The sequence below is a fragment of the Protopterus annectens genome, chromosome 12.part0 (genome assembly GCF_019279795.1).
Source record: "Protopterus annectens isolate FY-2018-M chromosome 12.part0, PAN1.0, whole genome shotgun sequence".
Lineage (NCBI taxonomy): Eukaryota > Metazoa > Chordata > Ceratodontiformes > Protopteridae > Protopterus > Protopterus annectens.
The window spans coordinates 765,038,434-765,061,771 of NC_056746.1; the positions used below are offsets into that span (position 1 = coordinate 765,038,434).

General features: G+C 43.2%; 1 protein-coding gene across 1 annotated transcript in view; it reads right to left on the minus strand.

Annotated features, from left to right (window-relative positions):
- Window positions 1-22,786, minus strand: part of LOC122816209 (single-pass membrane and coiled-coil domain-containing protein 3-like) — a 136,950-nt gene extending 114,164 nt beyond the window's left edge. The window contains 2 exon segments of the mRNA XM_044088956.1: window positions 21,881-22,076; window positions 22,518-22,786. Of these exon segments, the coding sequence (XP_043944891.1) occupies window positions 21,881-22,076; window positions 22,518-22,786 (465 nt within the window).
- Window positions 22,787-23,338: the final 552 nt, after the last annotated feature.

A 23,338-nucleotide genomic window follows, 5' to 3' on the forward strand; every position in this document is an offset into this window, starting at 1 on the left:
CTGTTGCAGGAGCCTTATGCTAATCAATAGCAGCCTGAGAGTTTAAACTACTTTTCCTTTAGGGAAATCCTGACAGTTACCAAATAACAGCTATCTAGCACAGATTTAATTATACAGTTTAAAAATATATAGCAGTAAATATAAACTTGAGCAAACAGAGTTTAAGCATCAGAAAAAGCACACAAGCTTCTAACAGCAAATCAGCAGAGACCGCGTGCAAAGCGCTACAGTAAGTGAGCGTTTACACCGGAGAGCAAATGTACACGCGGTACACTATTCAAGCTGACCGTTAAAGGCTGGCACAAACAAAATGCAGTTTACAACTTTGTTTAAGCAATTAAGACTTACAAAGGATGTACATACAGTAGGTAGATGCGAACAACGGAGCCAGGGATGCGTAGCAGCCAGGGGCAGGAGTGAAGTTTTAAAGATGGCTCCTCCTTAGATGGGGACGCTAAGTAAAGTGAGGGGAAGGAAGTTAGGCAGAGGGGGAGGAGTCAGAGGGCTGAAAGGGGAGGGGGAGGAGTGATGAGAGCTATTGCAGACCAGAGCAGATAGAAATGAACTGCAGCAGGTGAGTCGGTGTGAGTAGAGACAGGCAGAAGAGTGGGGAAAGAGGGTAGGGGGGAGTAGAGTCTGGTAAGGAGAGGATTAAATATCCATGAGGATATAGGGTCTGGATCAGGAATGCTAGGCAAGGAGAAGAGGGGAAAAGGGCAATGAGCAGGTTGACAATAGAAAGGAATAGGGAAGAGAGAGGAGAGCCAAAGGATGGAGAAAAAAGGGAGGAAAACAATCAGTGGAGTGAGAGCCAGAAGGTCAGTTTGCACAGTTATGTTAAGTAAAAAGACTGAAAACAAGTTAGAGTTATTGTTAGAAATGAAAGAGAAATAGCAGTAGAAGAAGGTCAGAGGCTATGTGGGATAGGGATGGGTAATGGAAGTGTGGAGAAGTGGAATGGGTAATCCAAGGAGAATAGTGAAACTGAGATCAGTACGAGTTATGTAAGAAGTAAATGTGGGAGATAAGGAGTGGAGTAGGAATGAAACTAGAGACAGCAGAATGGTGGGGGAGTGCCACCTAGTGGGCAGTCAGATTAATACAGCAGAGAGCCCTATAGGGGAAAAATCCTGTTAGGTGAGAAGAGGAGTGAGCTTACGTACAGCAAGAGTGGGGGTAAAGAAATATAGAGGGGGTGTAAGGTTATTTTAAAGGACAGGAAGAGGCAAAAATATGTAAAATAGAGAGTAGGATAATTCAGTGGGCAAGAAGAGGGAGAGCTTTGGCTGCTGGCTGACCTGGCAGGGAAGCGTACAGCGACCTACAAGAAAGTATGTACTACCTTCAAACTGGCAGAAATAGATATAGCACTACACATACTTTCACTGACAATGCCTTGCAGGGAGCTGGATGGGTTTTAGTTTTACAGATAAAATGTCCTTGTTTGAGGGTTCCTTAGTTTGGACTTCCAAAAGGGAATGTTCGGCAGATTAGAGCAGGAGAAACAGGAACACAGGTTTCACTGACAATGCCTTGCAGGGAGCTGGATGGGTTTTAGTTTTACAGATAAAATGTCCTTGTTTGAGGGTTCCTTAGTTTGGACTTCCAAAAGGGAACGTTCGGGAGATTAGAGCAGGAGAAACAGGAACACAGGTTTCACTGACAATGCCTTGAAGGGAGCTGGATGGGTTTTAGTTTTACAGATAAAATGTCCTTGTTTGAGGGTTCCTTAGTTTGGACTTCCAAAATGGAACATTCAGGAGATTAGAGCAGGAGAAACAGGAACACAGGTTTCACTGACAATGCCTTGCAGGGAGCTGGATGGGTTTTAGTTTTACAGATAAAATGTCCTTGTTTGAGGGTTCCTTAGTTTGGACTTCCAAAAGGGAACATTCGGGAGATTAGAGCAGGAGAAACAGGAACACAGGTTTCACTGACAATGCCTTGCAGGGAGCTGGATGGGTTTTAGTTTTACAGATAAAATGTCCTTGTTTGATGGTTCCTTAGTGTGGACTTCCAAAAGGGAACGTTCGGGAGATTAGTGCAGGAGAAACAGGAACACAGGAGTAGGTAGATGCGAACACCGGAGCCAGGGATGCGTAGCAGCCAGGGGCAGGAGTGAAGTTCCCCCACTCAGTATTCCTGTACCTGAAGTTAACCACTGTAATGGTGTATGTGAACACCTTCATATCCTACACTGTTCCCAGGGAAGCCAAGTGTGGTTCATGGATATGGGAGGGGTGGTCTGAACTACACACCAAACCAAAAGTCAGTTTTGCACAATGCTAGTTGTATATGTATGGCCTGTCATGCTTAGTGCAGTGGTAACAACCGAGAGGTGTGTGTATCTGTGATGTATATGGATACACCCCCTGGTTGTGTTGTGTGTTACAAGTCCTGTGGTCATGAAGCATGGTATAAAACATAACCAGGCAGTGCTGATGTGCATATGTGACCCTGAAGTAGGTGTCTGTTAATGCATATATATTCTATCCCCCCATACTAAGGGATAGTAATAGATGTACATACGTCTTTCTAAATAATGATGTCAGCACCCTATAAATACTGCAGGAGAAACCAAGCCACCCAGTAATTCGGATAGCGTGCTCTGCTAATGCGTCTCTCTCAAGTGTCATAACATAGTTAGATAGGGGTTTGAATCCTGCAATGCTCAGTGTGTGTATGGTTGGGGGCAGGGTGTGTGCAATTTTCTTTGAAAGAAATGGACCTTTTGGCAACTGGAATAACACACTACATGATGTACATTCCTCTTTGTAAAGACTGATGATGTCAGCACCCTATAAGTATAGCAGGAGAAGGGAAACCACCCAATAATGCGAATAGCGTGCTCTGCTGATGCGTCTCTCTCAAGTGTCATAACGTAGTTAGGTAGGGGTTTGAATCCCGTAAATGGTCAGTGTGTGTATGTGTGTGTGGGGGGCAGGGTGTGTGCAATTCTCTTGGAAAGAAGTGGACCTTTTGGCAACTGGAATAACACACTACATGATGTACATTCCTCTTTGTAAAGACTGATGATGTCAGCACCCTATAAGTATAGCAGGAGAAGAAAAACCACCCAGCAATGTAAATAGCGAGCTCTGCTAATTCATTTCTCTTTTAAGTGTCGTAATATAGTTAGGTAGGGGTTTGAATCCTGCAAATGCTCAGTGTGTGTGTATTTAGGGGCGGAGAGCAGGGTGTGTGCAATTCTCTTTGAAAGAAATGGACCTTTTGGCAACTGGAATAACACACTACATGATGTACATTCCTCTTTGTAAAGACTGATGATGTCAGCACCCTATAAGTATAGCAGGAGAAGGGATACCAACCAATAATGCAAATAGCACGCTCTGCTAATGTGTCTCTCTCAAGTGTCGTAACATAGTTAGGTAGGGGTTTGAATCCTGCAAATGTTCTATGTGTGTGTGTGTTTGGGGGTGGGGTATGTGCAATTCTCTTTGAAAGAAATGGACCTTTTGGCAACTGGAATAACACACTACATGATGTACATTCCTCTTTGTAAAGACTAATGATGTCAGCACCCTATAAGCATAGCAGGAGAAGCGAAACCACCCAGTAATGCAAATAGCGTGATTCGCTACTGCGTCTTTCTCAAGTGTCGTAACATCGCTAGGTAGGGGTTTGAATCCTGTAAATGCTCAGTGTGTGTTTGGGGGTGGGGGGCAGGATGTGTGCAATTCTCTTTGAAAGAAATGAACCTTTTGGCAACTGGAATAACACACTACATGATGTACATTCCTCTTTGTAAAGACTGATGATGTCAGCACCCTATAAGTATAGCAGGAGAAGGGAAACCACCCAGAAATGTGAATAGCGTGCTCTGCTAATGCGTCTCTCTCAAGTGTCATAACATAGTTAGGTAGGGGTTTGAATCCTACAAATGCCATGTGTGTTTTTGTTACACAGTTTGTCAATGTGTGGTGGGTGTTGCTTTTATTATGGTATGACATATAATTATAACAGTAATTTCACTGCACACATCAGGTATGTGTGTGTCACATAGAGATATGTACCTATGTACCTGTGACCTTAAATAGTTCCTATGTGTGAAGCCTGCCTCATGTGAATACAGTTGTTACCTGTGCCAGCATGTCCTGCAGATTCCCAGACTGTATGCCATACATGTATGTTGTTGACAATGCAGGCTACTGCAGTGATCTGTGTCCCAGGCCAACTGGATGACACACACCCATGAAAGCTGTGATATATTAATGTGGGTGAGGGTTCATGTCTGGAGTATATGTCACACATGTTATAACACAGCAAAGTCTGTGAGTAATGGACATCCAGTGTAGGTGTATGGCAACTGTTGCTGATATGCATAAAGCACCTTCTTGCTTAGGCGATACACCAAGGGACTGCACAATACCTTTGGAAATGTGAATATCACAGGATAGACAAGAAAACACTTGTCCATATGTACACACCATTACCCATTCTACATGATGGGTGCTGCCACCTACATGGTACTACTGGAATACTATGTTAAGTACATGCCGATGACAAAGTTACAGTTGCGTTACAGTAATAGAGCATGGCTTGGACAACAGGTATCCATCTGTATGATACCCATGTGGTGGTCATGTGTGTCATGTGCAGAATGCATTGTAGGCCACTGTATACATTTCCAGTCATGGATTAACATATCGCTAGTGTGTTGGCATGTACGTGAGACTGCTATATGCCAAACAGCATTCTTCACAGGGATGTGTGTGGCTCAGTAAGAATGGCTACTGGTATAGTGTAATACTGCAGGGATATCACTGACACTGGGTTTCTTACATCTGTGTATCAGTTGAGGATACATCATGTAACAGGTTCATAGGTTCATACTAGGCTATCTGCCCTAGGGCAGTTATAAGCCTATACAGACTGTGTTTGTCTTTTGACACCCATGTTAAATGGAATTTGATATGGCCTTTTTCCAGGTTAGTATACTCAGCCTCTGTGTAACAGTGACACAGAAGTGATACCCGGGGTAAACCTACAATCTCCCATCCACTCAGCAACATTCCTCTTGCAGAGAGTCATTAAGGGACTCTGCCTAACCTGGACTATGCTTTTATTCCAGAGTGAAGGGAGCCTCTGGGATATGAATCTGTCACTCCAGCATGTCCTATTTATGTAAGTGCTGAGGTGCAAGTGTCACGAGCACATACCTCCATGGGATTTGGATTTTCTGAGGTGCAGCATGTCCATTAATTCCAGGTTGGACATGGTTCTATATGTCAGGCATCTGTTTGAGCCCTTTGATCCCATTGGTGAGGTACTTTTGGGGAATTTCCAGTTGCTGCAGGTCAGGTGTCTGGTAAGGTACACCACAAAAGGGGCATTGTACTCAATTATGGGCCTGATGAGGGATGACTTAAGAGGCACGATGACCTCCTGTGATCTAGCTGTGAATCCCTTCATGATTAGGTGGCCTATATAAACTGTCTGTGTAACCACTACAACCATGTGGTTGTCAAATGACAGTTTGCTATCAACTTGGGTCCCCAGGTCCCTAATCATGTGTACAGTACTTAATGGCTTACCACCTATGTGTTAAGTTGTGGGCACTTAGTTTTTGCCAAAGTTGATGACTATACAGGTTTTGGCATTTAGCTTGAGGCCATGGCTCTGGCACCAGCTGTCTGTTTCTATGAGGCCTTTTTGTAGGATGCTTCTGTTGGCTGGTGAGTTGATTATGGCACACAGTTTGCAGTCATCTGCGAACCTGCTCAGCCACAGTCCTTCTGTGTTGGCCTGTACCTCCGAGAAATATACCTGAGTGGGGTATTGTATCGAAGGCTTTTGTGAGGTCCAGGTAGGCTGTGTTGAACACCTTCCCCTCGTCACTGGCCTTGGTGACTGTTTCAAAGACATCAACCAGGTTTAAGAGGCAGGATGTGCCCTCAACAAAGCTGAACTGGGTAGGATCCAGTGTCTGTAGGTCCCCAATAACTTTATTTATGAGGTCTGTGATGATCCTTTCCATAGCTTTGCAGACCAAGCTAGTCAGGTGTACAGGGCAATAGTTTCCAGGATCCGTGGAGGCACCACCTTTGTGGAGAGGGGTCACTTTTGCTGTACGCCACTCCTTGGATACATATCCTGTAGTAAGGCTGGGATTGAACAGTACTTTTATGATTGTGTTTAGTTCTTCTTGGAGTTCATGTAGGATGCAGCCTGGGACACTGTCTGCTCCCATTGATGCTGTGTTTCTGCTTTGGAGAGGGAGACTGAGCATCTCAGATGTCAGGGGGGTCATCACTCTGCTGGGATATATATTTGCCCTTGTGGTGGGGTGGGGGGGTGAGATGTTTGTGCTGAACCTGTCAGCAATGATGTTGGCAATGTATGTGGCTTAGGTGTATTCTGTGTCATTTAGGACAACTTCTGAGCATATCTGGGTGGGAATTCCCACCCAGATTCCTAACATAAGTAAAGAAAGCCTTGTGATTATCCTTAGTGTCTTGTGCAATATTTCTTTTGAAGCTGGCTTTAGACAATTTTATGAGTGCCTGTAATTTTTGTCCAAATACTGATCAGAGATGCCTTCCCTTTGTGGGATATTGGTTGATCATGTAGTAGCTTCCTCCTTCTATTGTCTTCTGTTATGTGGCTGGGGTCCACCAGAAAGGACGCCTGTCTTTGGAGAATTGGGTCTTGGTTATATTTGGAATTGCATGATCTGTGCATTCCTGGAGGTGTTCATAGAATGCGTTTATAAAGGATTCAGCAGTGTGGGCTGTATTTCCCACAGGCCCGGGGGCTTTGAAGGATTCCACCTCTGTCTCGGTTTTGAGCTGTGTGTAATTTGCTTTACACAACTTTTTCACTGTGGTTTTCTGTGCAGGGGCTGCGATTGGTATGTGAATATACAGTGAGATTACTCTATGGTGTCATCTTACCAGTGAGGGATACACTTCTGGTCTGGAGCATTGAGTCCCCATGTTGGTGATGATCAGGTGCAGTATGTTTTCCCCTCTTGTGGGAGTGGTAACAAGTTGTTCCATAGCATTTGAGTTTATAATTCTAGGAACCTTTGGCCTAGGGTGTTGGAGCTACAGTAATGCACCCAGTCTATGTGTGGGTAGATGAAGTTGCCCAATATAATGTTGTTTGGAGACACCTTCATATATTCATGTGTTCTTAAGTAGGCCAAGTGGGTTTCCTGGGTTTAGGAGGGTGGTCTGTAGCAGGCTATGAACTGGAAGGCAGTTTTACCCACTGTTAGTTGCACGTGGATAGTCTGTGATGCTTCATGCTGTGGCACCAACCTGGGGGTGTGGGTATCCTTGACATTTATTGATACTCACCCTCCTTTCATAGTTAGTTCCATGTTTTGGGGCTGTAAAGCATGGTATGTGGTGTAACCTGGTAGTACTAGGGTGCTCTTGGGAGTCTTGAACCAGGTTTCTGTCACTGCACAGATATCAACATTCTCCATGCTGAGTAGAGTTTGGCTGCATGCATCTTGCGGTTTACATGTATGGCATTGAGTATCATTACTTCCATTTTCTTATCCCCTGTGCTACCTATGTAGGTGGGTTTGTGTTTTCAGCCTTACCACCAGAATGCCAAGATGTGCAGACATTACACTGTTGGAATTAACACTGGTGTATAACAAACTACAATGACAATCATACTGTTAATGCATCAGGCATGCTGGGATATACCCATAATGATATCATTACACTGTGCTGTTAACAACATGATAATATTACTACAGTTCTATGTAGTCACCCTGTGCATCAGCACCATGCTATCCTGTTCCTGCATCAATGTTACAGATTGCAGGAGGTGGCACAGTTTCATCATATGCACAGGGTGTGTACTTGGTATGCCAGAGTCTGCCATTGACACATCCAATCGACATGTATGTGTGTGTGTGTTAGTGAGGGACAACAGTACAACATGGGGCAATGTTGATGCAGAGTGTGTGTGTGTGTGTGTGTGTGTGTGTGTGTGTGTGTGTGTGTGTGTGTGTTAGCCCTAGGTGTTAGCATTATGCATGTGTGCATGCATGCACACAGTTCCACCTCATGACTGCCATATACGGGTGTTTGTGGACAGCCACAGACTGTACCTGCCAGGTCATACAGATCACTGTCTCTGGCCATGGACATGGTACCTGTGCCTGGCAGGGGTGCTACGGACAGTATCAGGTACTAAGCCAGACTGGGTACTGTCATCAGAAGCAGTTGGTTGATGACTGGACACATGTCCCTGCTGGGACTGTCCAGAGCCACGTGCACATGGTCTTCTATGGTGGTCTGATGACAGCACAGACCTAGCATTGCTGGGGCTGGTACTGGCACTCTGGGAGCGGCTGCGGGTTTGTTGTCGTCTGCAACGACTGCCAGCTGCTGATGCTGCTGGCATACATCGACGCCTCAACCGTCCTGCATTGCCCTGGCTCATGGACATGTAGTTGTGGAACAGATTTAATGTGTCCCCCCAATGTCTGTCAATGACCTCACCGACAGTACGGATGGCAGCCGCTACATCACGCATAGTGTCATTCATAGCAGTGCGATGTGCTCTAAGCTCCCTCAGACCCTGTCTGGTGAACCAGTCCATACATGCCTGTGCCTGCATTACAGCCCAGAACATAGCTGAGGTTGAAAGACCTCTGTGGGCACGTCTGACAGGGGCAGTACGACCATGGATGCTCCCACGAGAACCCCTGGACATCTGCCCATGTGGTACCATGTCCGGACTCTGGCCATGGCTGCTGTGAGGGGATGCATGTGCCACTGATACCACATTACCCTGGTCAATGCCCACTGTATGCTGTCCCTCAGCTAAGGACATTGGTGACAATGGATGTATCGGCAGGATGACTGTGCGCATTGATGGGGTTGACTGCTGTGTACTGTCGATTGGCTGACCAACAACAGACCCTGTCACACCTCCCTGTGCCATTACACATGTATCATCATTATCACTATCTCCAGCAGTGGCTTCAGGTTCCCTGCTGCACGCCAACAGAGCAACATCAGAACCTGTGAGAGGAAGACAGGAAACACATTTTACAATGTGTACACAATGTTACCACAGATGCACACGGGCACATGCACACATGCACATGGGCAAATGCACACATGCACACGGGCACATGGGCACATGCACACATGCACACATGCACACATGCCCACATGCACACGGGCACATGCACACATGCACACGTGCGCACGGGCACATGCACACGGGCACATGCACACATGCACATGCACACATGCACGTGGGCACATGCGCATGGGCACATGCACACATGCACACATGCACACATGCACATGGGCACATGCACACATGCACATGCACACATGCACACGGGCACATGCACATGGGCACATGCACACATGTACACATGCACACGGGGACATGCACACATGCACATGGGCACATGCACACATGCACACAGGCACATGCACACATGCACACTCCTCAGTACATGAGATACAAACACACACACACCTGCAATCCAACACATACACAATACTGTTTGAGGATATTATTACTATTATTATCATTAGTATTAATAGTATTGTTATTACACACTCACCAGCATGGATTGGCTGCCTTGCTGTTACTCCAGAGGGACCTGCACAAATAAGACAGTTATTGTCAGTGGGCACAACTGTGCCATTGATACTGTGAGTATGATACAGTACAGAAGTACAACAGTTGGCTTTCACAGGTGTAATGATGAATATCAATCTTGCACATGAATTTCCAGGATAACAGCTACACACACAGCACACATCTCACACACGCATAAACTACCAGTGCAGACAGCACTCAACTACAGATATGGCATGTTGCCTGCACACTCCATGTCCACATGCTGGGTGGCGCCAGACTCCATTATGACACATGACTGTGGATGTTGTTGTTGTTGGGCTGGAGCCACAACACTTAGGAGGAGCTCCTGCAGTCTGGTGGGGGGGGTGGATAGGTACCCCACCACCTGTGGCAAGCTGTTGTCTGGTGATATCAGACGCACGCTGATGGACATTTCTAATTAAATCACTGCAGTGATAGCGTACCTGCTAATATGTCTGGTTATGCATGCCTATGTCATTTACCCAACGGACAAGGTCTTGCCACAGTGCAGCCCTCTCCTGCTGGTTCTGGCTGGTCCAGGAAAAAAGTGTGGTAAAATCCTGCACTAGGCTCTGGTGTATCTCCTCATCCTCTGCAGCTGAATAACAGGGGTTGCACTGATGCACCATCGCCTGGAAGGAAAAGAAAAATATGTGAGCAAGTAATATGGCACACATAATACTCTACTGTACTGATATCACTGAACTGCCATATATAGCATCTGTCTGTCTATCAGGGGATACACATGTAAATTAACACATATCAGTGCTCAGCCAACAACTGTGTGACAGTGCCTGCCACACTCCATACAAAAAACTAGTATACATCAGCACTCGGCACACTGTTTGAGGTCCAATGCGCAACCCATGGCACTAATGGATGGGGAATATTGTCATTCCATGCAATGCATGCAATGCACAGTTACAATTTCAATGGTAATCCACCCTAGTCTTTGCTGCCATACCCCTACCTTCACCGCAGTCATATACAGGGAACCACAGCACAACATATGACAATGTAGTATGTTTGTATCCCAATAACTGACACATCTTTCTCTGGCCTCACACCGAGGACACACACTACCATGACAGACACAAACTCATGCTGAGCAATCACACCATTACAGAAATCACGCCATTACAGACCTTGCACACAGTCAGTGGCACACTCATTCCACCTCAGATAGTTGGTATTACAATGACTACATGTGTGCATTGTGTCATAGGTAGGTATTATGTTATTGGCCCTGGGCCTATGGCAGCATAGTGTTATGCTACCCTGCCCCTTGGGACACATGTAATGTGATTGTACTTGCTCCTGTCACACAGTTACACAGAGGTGACTCATACGGCATATTACCTATCTGCATAACATTCATCACGGGTATGTCTGACATCTACTAATAAGGAGCCTTGCTTGTTAATGCTGGGTGGTTTAGTCCAGGGTATGGCTTATTTGTGGATAGCAACCTGTACCTCCAGCATGTGCTCTTTACTGCAGTGACAAGGATGAGGGCCATAGGTCATTTAGGCTGGACAGATTGTGAGGTGTTACCATGGCGGTTGGACAACTGGTATGTGTGTGACATAACTCTATATATCCAGCAGTGGTAACCTCTGTGTAGGTAGTATGAAAGGCACTCTGTGGTTTTGTCAGTCACTCTGCATAGGGAATGTGTTTGAGGGCATTATCACTCTTTGTTAGGTATGTCTGTGTCCTTTTCCTGTGCTGTAGTTGTCATGGGAGATACACACCGTGTAGGACATTGTGAGGTGTAGAGGGGTACAGTGACCTGAATTTCCCTAGCCGACACACCATTTGTGATACAGGGATTACAAGACTAGTGTGCCACTGTGAATATCAAAGGGGAGGCTATTGTACACTTGTTTCCCATGTTCCCCTCTGACACCTCCAGTAGTAGGCAGGCAACCACCTATGAGGTAGTTAGTGGTTAAAGTGTTTTGGAATGGGGTATGGTCCTCCAGTATCTACACTGGTGTTCAGTCCATGCCTTTGTCACCAGGCACCTGTTGCAATACATCTGCCCACATGTGCCTCTCTCAGTCTATATATATATATATATATATATATATATATATATATATATATATATATATATATAGAGAGAGAGAGAGAGAGAGAGATATTCATATACACACATATCTATAGACATTTATATCTGTCTGTATATGTGTATGTATCTATAGATATCTATTTATGTATGTGTCTATTACATATATATGTATATACATATTCTATCTCTCTAGCTATATATGTCTATCTATTTATACATACCTCTCTATCTATGTATATATATATATATATATATATATATATATATATATATATATATATATATATATACATATATTTACATACATATACATTCCTACTCAAAAAATACCTGTACCAAGCTAAACCTGTCATCTATCGTCAAATACGTAAAAAATAAACTTTAACCCACTCACATTCATCTCATCCCTCAAAGAATGTAACTGGCATGCTCTAAAGTACCTCAGTCTAGATGACAGTTGAATTTTTAATACTACCTTCCTGAACATCCTTAATTACCATGCCCCCATAAGATTTTCCAGAACCAAAGCACAACCCTCCCCATGGCTACAGAAAACCACTAAGTCAGAAATGAAAACGGGATAAAGCCTGGGAGCACTGGCAAAACCAAACCCCCGCAGCTAGACAGAAATTCCTAGAACTACGCAATAGAGTCAAAAAGTTAATAAAACGGGACAAATTCCAATACTACCAGTCTGCCCTAGACTCCTCACAACACAGCCCCAAACAATTCTGGTCCTCCATAAACTCCATCCTCCACCCAGGTAAAGTCAGTATCCCTCCTCCTAACATCCCTCACTCCTCAGAAAATATTGCTACCTCATTCAACACACACTTCACCCAAACCATACTATCACTAGTTAAACAACACAACCCCCTCTCCCCTCCAGCCCACACCTTCAACTAATCTCCCCACTGCCTTCTCTTTTTCTCTTGTACCTACCTCCAACATAAAAAAACTCTTAACTAAACTTAAACCCACCAAATTAGCAGCAGACAACCTCCCAAGTGAATACCTACAAATTGCAGCTGATGCTCTGGCCTACCCAGTATCCATCTTGATTAACCGATCTCTGTCAGAAAGTTATGTTCCCACATTGTGGAAAGTCTCATATATAATTCCCCTCCACAAAGGCGGACCCTCTGCAGAACTAACCAATTACCGCCCTATAGCTATTCTCTCTCCACTCTCCAAAATACTAGAGAGATGCATACACTCTCAGGTCTCACACTACCTCCTTACTAACAACCTCCTTTCCAGTACTCAGCATGGTTTCCGACCAAACCATAGCACCACCACTGCCTTACTCTCCTTTACTAACACTATCCTTCAGCATAAAAACAATGGCTGTCTCTCCTCTGCTACTTTCATAGACCTATCTAAAGCATTTGACATGGTCCCACACAAACAACTTATCTCTGTCCTCAATAACCTATCCTTCTCACAATCCGTCACCAACTGGTTTCAGAGTTACCTGTCTGACCGCCAACAATCCGTTGTATGGCAGAATGACATATCTCCCCAACTACCTGTCTCCATAGGGGTTCCCCAAGGATCCATCCTTGGACCCTTACTTTTCTCTGTTTACACCAATAATCTAGCCTCTGCCACCAAACATGGCACACTCATCCAATACGCAGATGACTCAACCATCATCTGCTCAGCCCAGTCCCTACCCAAACTGCAAAAAGTCACACAGGAAGCCTTTTCCTCTGTTGAAACATGGTTATCCGATGACCAATTAATACTCAACCCAAACAAAACTAAACTACTCCTCTTCCAACCCACCAAACATACTCAAAACAACTCTCACTTTAACATCACAGCAAAAGACAACACCACTATATACCCAACTGAACACACCAAATTGCTAGGAGTGGAAACAGACAATAAACTAAAATTTGACATTCACATATCCATGACCATAAAAAAAGTCCACAAAAAACTAGGAGCATTATACAGAAATAAACAATTTCTCACCAAAGCAGCAAAGATTTTAATAGCAAATTCCCACCTTATCTACACCCTACTTTATGCCTCTCCAGTATGTACCAACCTAAGGCAATGTGATCTAAACAAGCTAGAGACCTGCTACAACAAAATCGCCAAATTCGCCACAGGGGCATCCTACCATAGTCACCATTGTCTCTCACTTGCTGAACTGGGCTGGCTTGAACTCCCTCACCTCCTTCAGTGGTATCAACTCTCACTCGCCCACAAACTAGTAAACCATCCACTAAATGTCCCATCCCTCCAGAATCTACTCCAACCCTATCGCACCACCAGACCACTAAGATCCAGCAACAAAAATCACTTGCAGATCACTAAAGCCAATAACTCTGCTGGTGAAGCACTATTCTCTTGCGCCATAGCCAAATTATAGAACTCACTCCCACCCACAATTACCTCCGTACCATCATGCACCAACTTCAAAACTTTATTAAAAGCGCACCTAAAAACATGTTGGCTATGCCCTTGCAACTCCCACTCTAATATCATCCACCCCATCCAACTACTACCTTTTTTTCACCTCCACTAACTACCTTGATGATAGCAAGCTCAGATGCTCATAAGCCTAGTACTTATTATACAGCAGGAACTTCTCATTGTTACATTTGTTATATGCCTGTTATGTACTTCACAGATAAAGATTCTAGTTGTCTACTGATGTACTATGTTCTTCATCTGTAAATATGTTGTAAGTAATTTCTATGTTAAATTGTTAATCGCTATGTAATCCAATGTAACTACTGTCTGTTTATTTTACTGTGGAGCTTTTCTCCCCGGGCCTCCGCTGAAAATGGACCCACGTCCAGTCGGACACTCCCGGTCAACAAATTTAAATAAATAAATAAAAAATAAATAAATAAATATATACACATACACATACACACACTAACATACTTCTAAACATCCATTGCTGTACAACCTACATTGTACATTGTACGTTGTACTACAACCTACATTGATATGTGCACATAGCAGCCTTCAACTACATATGTATGTCCAGCCTTCACTAACAGTTGCAGTGTGTCCCTTGCCCTATACACATCTTCATATACATATAGATACAGACTGCTAACACATATGGAGGGTTCACAGTATGTAGATTATTAGATTATGTAGTTTACATTACCTTTGTTTCTGACACCTTTTTTGGATGGCTTGCTGCTGGATGGCTTGCTGCTGGCTGGCTGGCTTGCTGCTGGATGGCTGGCTTGCTGCTGGATGGCTTGCTGTTGGATGGCTGGCTTGCTGCTGGCTGAGTGGCTTGCTGCTGGCTGGCTTGCTGCTGGATGGCTGGCTTGCTGCTGTCTTGATGGCTTTTTTTTTGGTGTCTCTCTCTCTCTCTCTCTGTCTCACTCTCTCCCTCCAATTGCTGCAGTGATATTATTGCATGTGTGGACTGGAAGTACAGGCTGCTTTTGTAGGTATCTGCACATGTGCATGTGATGGCCTCTGCACCAATTGTTGGCCAGTATTTACTAATTGCATGCAGCCTACTGTGTGGTAATTGCAGTTCTCACTGTGATTTCAGGACAGTGCTATAAAATGTTAGGTTAGGTAGGCATAGGCCTTTCATTTTTTCAAGGTGGGGACCATGCTGGTTTGCTGTGGACACTGTTGTGTGAGTCAAAAGGTTGGTATGTCTCTCATATCTAAGGCTGTGTTGTAGCCACTGAAATGCATGTTGTACTGAAACCTGACTGTTGCTTCTTCCAGTTCATTCTTCTCAGTGTGTATGTTAACTCACACCTAATAATGCTAATACTGTTTACATGGGAGTATGTACTTTCCTGTGGGACTTGTGGATTAAGTGGTATACAACAGTAGCTCTTGCAATTTCTTGCTATGGCTTCACTATTTAGCCTTTACATTCACTCCTTGAAGGCCTGCTATTTGTCTTTACTGGAATGTGTTGCTATGGCTTTCCTATTTTCCATTTACATTCACTCCTTGTAATGCATGATATATTTCTTTCAGCAGCAATTTCTTATATGTTTGGTGTGGTTTGGTGGCACTGCATGCAGTCTGGTGAGGCCAAGGTGTGGGGTTTGACACTTACAAGGGTTATCTTATTTTGCTGCTGAGCAGTAGTGGGGCCTTGTACTTTGTACTAACAGTTATGAATATCAGGCACATGCAGTGCTTGTAAACTGCTATGCTGTCCTTGGTTTATTAGATGGCTACATTCTTTGATATTTCTGGGTTGTACTCCTACATGAGGGTGTGCTTGTGGAAGTGGTTCTACAGCTATTTGCAGAGTGTGTAACAGCAGACAGGCTGATATGCCTGTGTGTTTCTGACAATTGCAGGCCTCAGATACTCTCAGGTATATATTTGAGCAGCCTCAGGGAATTGTACATATCAGTGGGATACACCCATGATATATTTCAGATATTCTGCAGTTGTGATTGTAGGGTATTTTGAGCATATGTATTACTACACCATTTTTGACATGCAAGTAGTGTCTACTTTAACTTATTGACAGTTACCATTACATGGGATTCCTCACCTTTCTGCCTACTGTTAGTACATTTCACAGGGAGTCAGTGGGGCACATTTAACATTTGTTTGCAAATCAGGGACATCCCTGTAAATCAGTCACAGTTGGGAGGTCTGGCCTCTTACCTATTCAACTATGGCAGTGTTTATCCTGCTCTGATACTCTGTGGGGTTTGCAAGGTGCTACTGTAACATTATTACCTACTAGCATGGCTGTTTCTCTTATCACACTAATGTAATGCAATTCCACAAGAATTGCCAGTAAAGATACAAAAAACAAGCTTTGTGTAATAGCCTTCCTATATTCCCTTTACATTCAGTCCTTCTATTTCATGATAAATTGCTTTCAGCACAAAGTTCTAGTATATCAGTCATGGCTTAGGGGTACGTCATGCAGACTAGTGTTTCCAAGGTCCTGGGTTCGAGACTGACAGGGGAATTTTACTTTTCTGCTGAGAAGACTACAGGCCTTGTCATTCAGAGTGACTAAGGCACTTTTAGGCACTTTTAAGCAATTGTAAGTGGGTTTGCGCTGCTTTGCGCGGAGCTCACGCATGCGCAGTGCTGCTTAGATTCGCGCCACACACTTAGGTAAGCGCACACATGCGCACACCTGCTGACTACTGCTTAAAAGTGCTTACTCTCTCTAACACCCACGCTAATTTCTTTTAAAGGAAAGAAAATGGGGAGATAGGAAAGTGGTGAAAAAGGCGGCACAAAGAGGGTAGGACAGTAGGAAAACACGCTCAGGATTTGCAGGAAGGAAGTAGGGAAGGCCCATAGCTGCCCATTTCTTTATCAGCAACAGCTGTGCATATGTGTGTAAGTTGGTGTGAAATTTGAAACCTTCAACCCCTGAGAGAGGGGTGCGGACAACAAAATATGTTGTACAGCCAATTTTGATTATCAGTTGACATGTCCAGCAGACATGTCTGCAAAATGGGCAACTATGTATGGGGCGTAATTTTTTTGTGGGAACAGAGTGCCCTTTTTTTATTTTTTTTCAGGTGAGAGTGGAATGTGAGGTACAGGAAGTAGGTATATTTGGGGAGGTAGGTTGGGGAGGTTAACAGACAAGACAAACAAGATGCATACAGGGGCAGAGTATGACACATATGGGGGGAAACACAATTGACTTGGACGGATGTTTGGATATCGCGAGCCCATGAGCCCACAGATGGCAACAGTGGAACTGAGATCCCCACCCATGGGCAGTTACCACTGCGCCTTCACTGCCCAGGTCGGGGCTGTGCTGGGGGCTGTATAGGATGGGCAGGCACACCCGTGAGTTGCGCCACCCGTGCCTCAAGCTGATGTAGGGGTTCAAGCACAGAATGCCTGATCTCGCTACGCACCACAGACCGGACACTTTGGAGGGTGAGTGGATGTTCTCCTCCGGCCATGCTTGCAGAGGGGGGATGACCCCCATCCCCTGCAGCACTTCCACCTGAAGGTGGCACAGGGCCACCGGAGGAGGTTCTGGCCTGGGCACTAGTGCCAGGTGCACTCGCCAGCTGAGATGGGAGAGGTGGGTCCGCTGGAACCCGCCTTCCCTCTTGTCCTATGTTTAGCAGTATTTTATGACATTTTGGGTTAGTAACAAACAACACCATTCAAAATTAGTTATAACAGCATGCATCAGTATTCCCATTAACCAAACACCCATGAATTCCAAACATTGAACAGCAAGCATAACACATGCATATTTAGAACAACAGTACACAATCCAACAGCATGCAGGGTTGATTGATGGCAACAGGCCATCAGGTTTGGATATGTGAACAGGGCACATGCATCAACATACATGCAGATATGTATGAACCAACGGGACAAATGTCCATGGGAATTAATTGTGAATACACATACCCAGTTTGGTGTGGAATGGCATTATTTGTGAAATAGGGTAGGGTGAAGAAATATTACATTAACAACTTAAACTACCTATACATATGCTGTACATTTCTAGTAGCTGCAGATATATAACCTATATGTCTTAGTACAGTTTCCTATATGTAACCTTAGGAATGTTGGTGGTGGGAATGTTACTGCTACATTAATATACATTCCATTTTTATTCATACATGTTCATATCTGGCTGTGTTCAGGTACAGCATCCTGCTACATTTGATTTATATGGCTCTAAACAACTGTGGATGTTCAGTATTTCATACAACCATACTATCTCCATATTGCAAGGGTACAGCAACATATCCAAATTGTGGGACAGACACATTCCAGGTTCAGTACTTTCTTGAACTCATTTCACTCTTTGGTTGTGGCTGTCTCATTCATTTCATAAACTTTATTCCAGACTTATTACAGCTTTCTTGGTCGATTCATACCTCTTTCTCACACTCTCACTTGCTTTATTTTTACAATTCATGATGGTACTGAATTCTAGGCGTTATTAACATTTCTTACTTGTTACAACAATCCTTTCCAACAGACTCACTTATTTCATATGGCAGATTTTAAAAGGGGATGTATTTGACACATGTCTATCTTCTGTAGATTGTTCACCAGTCATTTTCAGGCTGAAGCAGTTATCTGATATCACAATACAGGTGGGAAATCTCTATTTGACACTTATTTAATGTTTATTTCTGGATTACAGGCTGCATCACTTATCTAATCATACAGTACTAGCAGAATCTTTCTTCTAGGCTTATTTGAACTTTATTAATATGTGACAACACTGAACTCTTTTACAAGCTGTCTCACTTATATTCTATAACAATTCCATCAAAATAATTACTAACCTGCCTGGTGGTGCAACTGCACCAGCCTATCAGCATAGGCTCGCCAATTCATAGAACGGACACCTGCAGCTGTGATATAAATTGGTAACATTGGAACATACATCTCCATAATATAGGCTAAGATAAATTTCTTACATACTTAATTACATGGATACTTACTCAGTAGTGGGGCATTGGGCATTTGCAGGGCCCCCTGGATCCAACGGTTCAGTTGGTCCTGCTTACGTCTCTTTAGGTCCGCATGGTGGTGACAGACCTGTTCACCAGTCCTTGGTATGCCTGTGGCACTGATGAGATCATGTGCCAACCGGTTCCACGCCTCTGCCTTGTACGCACCCCAGGGAACCTGGCCCTGCATGAGTTGAGCCTCATGATCGTGGACTAGGAGCCAAACCATATATTTGGACTCCTCAACACTCCACCTCTGTGCTCTGAAGTGACTGCCCTCTCCTACACCTGCCATCCTGACTGCAAATGGGTTCCACAATCAGTTATGCTGTGTATTCCCACCTATGGGGCTTATATATGCTGGTTTTCCTGCACTTATCTGTGATTGGCCATTTTGGACATGTATCAGCTTATGAAAACCTGCTTTGTCATGCTTCTATTTCCATTCATTCCTATATATATGCTAATACTGCATTTCTCAGTACAACTGTCATGGCTTAGTGGTTTAGTACTTTGACTATGGTGCACAGTATCCTGGGTTCGAGCCTGGCCATTGCTTTTTTTTTATTTTACTACTGTCTAGACAGGCTAGGAGGTGTGTCTGTGTAAAGGCAGTTTTGATACAGCTTGCTCAACGTTGCCCGTCGGTAAGCCGGTTGGTGCGCTGCGCAGCTCCGCTCAAAAGGCTTATGCTGGGTAACGCATTATTTGGCTATGAGCACGTATATTATGCTGTGTGAAGTGTTGCTCAGCTACGGGCACCCATTTTAAGCGTGTTAAACCGCTGCTCACCTGCTAGCAGTCATACTCAGCTTGTGAGAGCGCTGCTCAGCTATGGGCACTTTTTTGTTTTATTGTCTCGGATTTCTTCAAAAATACATGGCCCATTTCATTACATTTAACTTAAATTATAGTTATATATATATATACATATATGTCAGGGGATTGTTTCATGCTTATTTAACTAAATATAGAAAATGATGTTGTGGGGGCTCGAACCATGACTACCTCCTCTTTGGCCAACGTCTCTACCACTACGCTATTGCTACTTGGCTTAATTTGCATATTTAGATCTTATATGATTTTCAATGACTGCTAACTGTGGCTGAGCGGAGGGCATACCTGCGCAACCGAGCGCAACTATGGGCAAACATTTTTGAAATTATAAAAAAAAAAATTAAACTGTTATTTTTACGTTTTATATTACAGTTGGGTTTATAGTCTGTGGGGCTATGTGTGGTGTTGTGTTTCTTGACATTTCCGCGGACTTGCTCGTGGGAGGATACTTTCAGGACTCTGACTCTTCTGGGGGCGTGTCCCTTTGCAGAACACGCCATTCGGACATGCCCCCTACTTTCCTACACAGACCGTGTTAGCCTAGGGTGTGATTCAGCATGCCCTCATGCATATGCATGGCATGCTGATGTCATACCATTTAACTGCAGCCTCCGTGTAAGACATGTTAACTCTTACACGGAGGTTTCGTGAATCCTGCCCATTGTTGTATTAATAGTAATCTGAAATATATAACCTGAATTTAAACAACTGATTAAAGTTTAATTGTTCACGCTTTTTAAATATCAACAAGAAGACATACAAGTAATGATAATTAGTCTGGGTTTGATACAGAGTGAAAGTTTTATTTAAAACAATGTACTAAAAGAAATAAAATATGTAGAAATGTTCTGTTGTGGTTATCTGTTAAATTTAAACATTTAAATAATCAACAGTAGTCTTACTAATTGTTGGGGAAATGCTTAAATAGCATGTACGTAATGAATTTTAATTTAAATGGGGCTTATTTGAATTATTTTCTTTATTTCTTCACTAAAAGTGTTAAATTGTCTTTTTTACATGGATCATGGCTGCCACAGCATGACTGCAAGCCCTTTTAACTTTTATCATCTTTTGTTTACCTCATTTTCCTGCCTAAAAGTCTAAAAGTATTGTGTTTTTCTCAATGGCACAAACTTGAGTTTCCACAGCATCCTGGTTTCATTTTGAACAGCTCATGAGAAAGGAAGTGCTACATGACCTCCAACCCCTCCAGAAACAAGAAATTAGGGTAACTTTTGAATGTAACATTAGAACAGACGTTACTGGAAGGTTTTTAAAGACTTCTTTACATTAATCATTGCATTTAGAAATTATTTTGTAAATTAAAGTATGCCTTTTAATTTTATACTCAATATCAGTGAAACAAAAGAAACTTCTGCAGATTCTGTTCTAAGGAAATTTGTGACAGGAACTGCAAGACTGGGAGGAAGAAACATGGCACAAAGGAAAAGATCTCTTAAGTTAGGTTACTCAAAAGCAGCCTGTATAAACCATATAAAGCTCATACCTCTCAACCTCTTAGACCAAAAAATATGGACAAAGCCATAAACAAAAGTGGAACAAAGGCCCCAAAATAGGGACAATTTTTAAATATTGCTATTACAAACATGGAAAGCTGATAGAGTAACAGGTTTTGCATTAGCATTAATTTTCTGAAGGCTATGAAGTCTGAAACTCAAATGTCTGTTAATATTTTCAAAGTTCAATCTTTAATGATTTACCACTAATTTGCCGAGGACCAAAAATAGGAGGCCAAAATCTGGACATTCTGCAAAAATTTGTACAGCTCATAGGTTTATAGGTAGGTACTAGGCTATCAGCCCAAGGGCCTAAGTAAGGCTAGCCAAAAAGGTTCCCTGGCTTACACCAAGCAAGAAAGTTATTTTCCTGTGCCCCTGTCGAGCAGAGCCACAGAACACCAGACTTGTTTCTGGTACTCTCTAGAAGCTGGTTTAAAGTCAGCCAGACACTTTTCATATTTTGAAATAGTTGCCTCAAGCTGGTCTCCTTCTATTGCCTCCTAAATGGCACTAATTATCATGTCAACACCTACATAAAGTAAACCAATTACAATAGGTCCAAGTGCTGAAGCAGCAATCAGTTGTAGTTTTGAAACAATAGCACCCAGTGTAATTTTAAGGAAAAGCATTGTTAAAATTATCGAAATTAAGGCAGCAGCTCCCAGAACGTGTTCTTCTTTCAGCTTTTCCCGGTTAGGGGTCGCCACAGCGGAACTCCGGTCCGCTAATGATTGGCAGTAGATTTTTTACAGGTGCCGAGGTGCCAGCTCGATGTCCAACCTTCAGCAAAGGCATGCCCATTCTGCACATGTCTTTCAAACACCACTCAACTGCGGGGAGGACATGCAGACTCCACACAGAAGGCGGTCCAGCCAAGAATCGAATGGGAGAACCTCTTGCTGTGAGGCAACAACGCTACCGCTGCACCACCGCAGCACCACTCAGCAGCTCCCAGAACACCAGTGATAAATTTATAAGCTGTCTTTAGTCTATCATCTATGGAAAGATTTTTATCACGAAGCTTATAGTATATATCTAAACCTTTCTTTCAATTTTGCATCCAATTTATCTATCTCCCCCTTGATTTCATAGATGCGTTCTGTCAGAATGTTACAGTTATCTTTAATGCTGTTTTCTTTTTTGATACTTAAGCGAGTGAATCTCGTCCCCATGTATATATTCCAGACATCACTCAGTACATTCGTAGCATAGAAATTTCCTTCCATGCAGTCAAGCAACTCCTGACTTAAACAAATTACTTTCTCCCTTTTTTCAGGATTTCCTGGGTAAAATATGTTGACCCAAGACATCTTCCAGGTTGCAGGTCACTAAACAACTCACTCACTCACCACTGAAAGCCCAATGAGCCAACAAATTGAAAGTCAGAGCAGTCAGCAATTCCATTCCCTGCACAGGAACAGAGACTGAGGTCCCAGACAGCAAAAAAAAAAAAAAACCTGCTTCTCTGCTATTATTTCCTCCCTCTCTTCTCTAATGCTTTCTACATTAAAAAAGCTGAGAGGTATGAAAGCTGCTCTAAAGGGATTATGTGAAAGCTTCATTAATACAGCATACATTTTAAGTTACAGAAACTCTTATTTATTTTTGAATACATAGAACTTTCCTACCCTCATTTTAAACAGTAACTTTACTAACTTTTAAAACAGCTGTAAAAATATACTGTTCCATCACTTCTTTTTTTATAAGATATTAAACAAAGTATAAGCTGTTAGTACATTGTTTGAATGAAAATAACATAAATTTAACAGGTTTTGCTTTTTAAAAAAGTAAACAACATTCCAGCTTTGTAGCAGACACAGAAGCATATACTATATTATGTCATGGTGACTACTAGACATGGG